Source organism: Puccinia triticina, chromosome 15A, assembly GCF_026914185.1.
Source record: "Puccinia triticina chromosome 15A, complete sequence".
In the NCBI taxonomy this organism is placed as follows: domain Eukaryota; kingdom Fungi; phylum Basidiomycota; class Pucciniomycetes; order Pucciniales; family Pucciniaceae; genus Puccinia; species Puccinia triticina.
The window spans coordinates 2,144,358-2,148,903 of NC_070572.1; the positions used below are offsets into that span (position 1 = coordinate 2,144,358).

The window sequence follows — 4,546 nt, forward strand, 5'->3', positions numbered from 1 at the left end:
CTTCCCCGCGCGAAAAATGCTCCTATGCGGCCCAATTTTTTTTACAAAACCTGCCCTTCGGTAAAGTCACAAATAAAACACGAGTCACACTTACTTCAGTGCGTTAGATAATTGATAACTCAAGCCGGTAAAATCATCCCGCCAGTCGAGACCACACATCATTGATCTACAGAAGCTGGCCTCCCCGCTAGAATTGAAACCGAAAAAAAGATGGGGTTTGAAACCAGTGCGCAGGGTTCTGACAAAGTTTATCACCCAGACAACGCATCAACTCGCCATACCTCAGCCAAAACCATTCGTGCCTCAGTAGTTACTGTTGATAGGCCTCAGGTCTTTGCCGTGGCAAACGTTTCGCCTGCCAAGTTCAACAATACAACCCTTGCCGCGAGTATATATGTCTTCCCAGCGTCGTCGCATCGTCTTCAAGTCAGACTCCCTGTTAGCACCTCCTACCCAAATACTTCAACCACCAATTAGTTCGACTCGAATATCAAACGCGCCGTTAATTGTATTCTTCCTGACAACAGGTATACAAACACCCAATGGATTCGATGGATCGACACGCACAAGGGATCACCAAGGCAAGATCATCGAATGAAATTGACGCTCAAGACACTTTATTGTTTGACGGAAAATTTCATATCAAGGGAGCTGCGAGTCAGCACTCCGCCCGTTACCTATGTAATAATTAACATTGGGGCTCGATCTACAGACAACCGCCCTCGACTCAACGGGGATATGGTCCGCGCTACAGTTCATATGAAGTCTGAGTTCCATTCTGATGGACCAAAGCTATCTGTGATGTTGAATGCTACGGAAAGTGGAGGCACGTATTTATCTCCCTCTGAATACTACAACTTGAATGGACACGTTTCTGTTAGTGATTTCCGAGGAAACCAACAATTCAACTACTCCCCGGACAACATCAAACAATATCTGTACACCAGAAGCACTGTTACTCCGGGAGTGACGAGGATGCTTGGAAGTGGAACCATACGTCGCGTTCGCCTGCTACCCAACCCGTCAAACAAAGGGACCGGGCGAACAGATTTCGATTCCATCGAGCTCATCGTCGGCCATACCACGGATGTGAGCTATCAAATCGATTATTGTTTAAATCAAATCATCGTTCTTATTGGGGCTTTCAGAAATTTGTAACCCGGGAGTTTCATGTCAGATACGTTATCCACACGCCAACCGTCCCCGTCGACGACGCTGTCCGCTTGGAGCCGGGATATCGGGTCCGATTAGCAGGATTCCTCGTTGGGTTCGATACGAAACGAGCCAGATATTCAATCCAGGTAATCTTAGTGTTTATTTTGCTATTCATGAACATACCTTGAGTTCTGACTTAGACAGCGATCAGGTGACATCAGGACTTGTAGCCCGACGCGCATCCTATTCCAACGGGGCAAGAAAAGACATCGTTGTCTTAATAGACTCTTCTACCGAGGAAGATTTTTCTTGACGCTGTCTGGACGTCACTCTCGTCCTCAAACGCTTGGGGTTTTTTCATACACGATTCACGACAATTCAATATTACCTCTACAGAAAATTGGTTAAGAAGGCGTTATCCAACATTTTATCTGTGTTGTACCTTCGGAATCACTGTGTTTTGTACAATTAGATTGAGATATTTCACCTTGATGTATTTGATTCGTTACAACGTATCTTCAAAAACAAAATTTACTTTAATCTTTGTGACACCTGGCATACTCAATGGGCTGACGCCCCAAAGTATTTTCCCCCTGACGCTTCCCTTACTGTATGACTCTACACTCGACCTTCACTCCTTTTTCTGAAACTCCTGTGTTAATATCATTTTATATCAGCTGGGGTCGAATTAAGATAACATTTATGGTGTAAACTTAAAATCTGAGCTAATTGTTAAGACTCAAACTAGGAATATTTAGTGTCAGATTCTTTATCATTGACTATAAAATGTCTTGTGAAAAAAGTGTAAATGGCGACAAAATCAAGTTGGCGGGCTCGGAGGGGTTGCCTGAGACAGTTCGCCCCGCACCTGACGAAGTCGCCCGGCTGTGATTACACGACTCGCCCGCTGGAATCTTTCTGGTCATCGGTCTGAGAACTTTTATTCTCAGTCGATAAACTCCGGGGAAACCCTCACGACAATGACGGGCATATTAGTGCATCGCCTCCACAACCTGTTAGCGCCCTACATTCTCGCCATCACGGCCGACACGCCTTCAGGGACACACAATGTACTCGATTTTTATGATCAAGCGTTGCAAGGGGCCCCGCCGAGGCATTGACGGCGGACAAGGGACTTCCAGAAGCCCCTGCCTATGAAAGCCTGGAAAAGCTGACGATGATTCATCAATCGTGAGGGTAAGGTTAGTTTCCTGCACTGTATACGACTAAGGTCGAGCCGGGAGAAGGGTCAAAATACCTGCCGTGTTGTTGGTGACGAGACAGTTGACTGGCGACTTTTTGGTCATCCCATAAGATTGCCTATATATTCGGTGGGTGTTTCATGAGAGGAAGATTTGTCCACTTTCCTTACCACAACCTTTTCAAGAACTTCCAAACTGTTTAGAGATCGCCCGTGGGTACCCGTGGGGGGTACCCGGTATCCGTGAGCGGGTACCCGCCAGCCCTCGGCGGGTACCCGCCCGCGGGTGCCGTGTGCGGGTCCGGGTATGTAAATTTTGGATGGCGGGTACCCGTCCAGGTACCCGCTGCAAAAGGTCTGGAGACGAGCAGTCGCGGACAACCTTTTGCAGCGCGATCATGGCCTCCGCTAACCCAACCCTCTCGGTGTCCAGCACATGCTGGACACCGAGAGGGCATACACTCTTGATGTCCGGCACACAGCGGACATCGGGAGGGTGTATGTATGCCCTCTTGATGTCCGGTATGTGCTGGACACCGAGAGGGCATACACTCTCGATGTCCGGCACAGAACGGACATCGGGAGGGTGTATGTATGCCCTCTCGATGTCCGGTATGTGCTGGACACCGAGAGGGCATACACTCTTGATGTCCGGCACACAGCGGACATCGGGAGGGTGTATGTATGCCCTCTTGATGTCCGGTATGTGCTGGACACCGAGAGGGCATACACTCTTGATGTCCGGCACACAGCGGACATCGGGAGGGTGTATGTATGCCCTCTCGATGTCCGGTATGTGCTGGACACCGAGAGGGCATACACTCTCGATGTCCGGCACAGAACGGACATTGGGAGGGTGTATGTATGCCCTCTCAATGTCCGGTATGTGCTGGACACCGAGAAGGCATCCACTCTCGATGTCCGGCCCAGACCGGACATCGAGAATTCACACGCAGACATACCCTCTCGATATCCGGCCCAGACCGGGCACCGAGAGGGTATATACACCCTCGATGACGGTCTATGCCGGCTTCAAGGGTGGTGTAAACTCTCGATGACCGGCTAAGACCGGACATTGGGAGGGTGTGCACACACCCTCTCGATGTCCGGTCTGTGCCGGTCATCGAGACTGTATGCCCTCTCGGTGTCCAGCACAGACCGGACATCGAGAGGGTATACATACACCCTCTCGATACCCGGCCCAGGTCAGGCATTGAGAGGGTATATACACCCTTGATGACCGGTCTGTGTCGGTCATCAAGAGGTTACACCACCCTCGAAGCCGGCATAGACCGGCTAGAGGGTTGAATCGTAGGCGGTACCCGTGATACCCGCCACGGGTGCCGGGTCCGAGTCCGGGTATCTAAATATGCCCAAAATGACCGCAGGTACCCGCACCCGCCACGGGTACCCGGGTCCACTCGGCGATCTCTAAAACTGTTGTACAATGATAGATAACTCACATTCAGTGATCAAGGTCTGGGGTTGCCTTCCGCGGGAATCATGGGTTAATCTACTAGGAATATTTTCAATTACCCATACCGTAAGAGATTCTTTACATTAAATTCGCGTCGGTCTAAACATGAAATAACTGACATATTTGGGTAGAACAGTCTTCCATTGATGGTGCGCCTTACGGGCAAACCATGCAACTCATCACTAGGGCGAAATATTATATCGCTGGGGGTCTGTCAAAGCCAGAAGACCACGCTTGCGTCCGCTTGATGTATACAGCGCCTTTGGCTAAGAAACTTGCGTACGGCAAAAGCTATATGATGGAGGGCTGTCTTGTTGGTTCAAAGAGGCACGAGATGCCGTTCCTCATGGTTGATGTCGACGCTAAGAAGGAAGTGTCAGAATCATCTGCCTCTCAGGAAACCCGCATTGAATCCCTCAGGATTGTGGAAATGACTTACTCCAATGCGAAGGGACCTCTTTCCGACGGAAGACTTGCAGTGATTGTTTGGCACAAAGATGTAAGGACTCCAATTTGGGGTCCTTCACTGTCTGTCCGAGTAGGGGCACAGAGGGTGAACCTCGAGGGAAGTCTGGTTCACGGGGCTATGTATTGCTCAGGGAGGAAGGAAACCTAGCCGGGAGAGATGTGAGTCGTGGATCTCTGTGTGAGTACATACAACCAGGGATAGAGAAAAAGGAAGAAGACAAGGGGAGAAGGAAGGGAAGAAGAAA

General features: G+C 49.7%; 1 protein-coding gene across 1 annotated transcript; it reads left to right on the top strand.

The window, feature by feature from the left end:
* Nucleotides 1–394: 394 nt before the first annotated feature.
* PtA15_15A206 (uncharacterized protein) lies at nucleotides 395–1,468 on the top strand (the record flags this gene model as incomplete). Its single annotated transcript, XM_053163389.1, has 4 exons — nucleotides 395–438; nucleotides 528–1,089; nucleotides 1,149–1,301; nucleotides 1,367–1,468. 4 exons carry the CDS (start codon nucleotides 395–397, stop codon nucleotides 1,466–1,468), a joined length of 861 nt encoding a protein of 286 aa, XP_053027369.1.
* Between the last annotated feature and the right edge of the window lie 3,078 nt (nucleotides 1,469–4,546).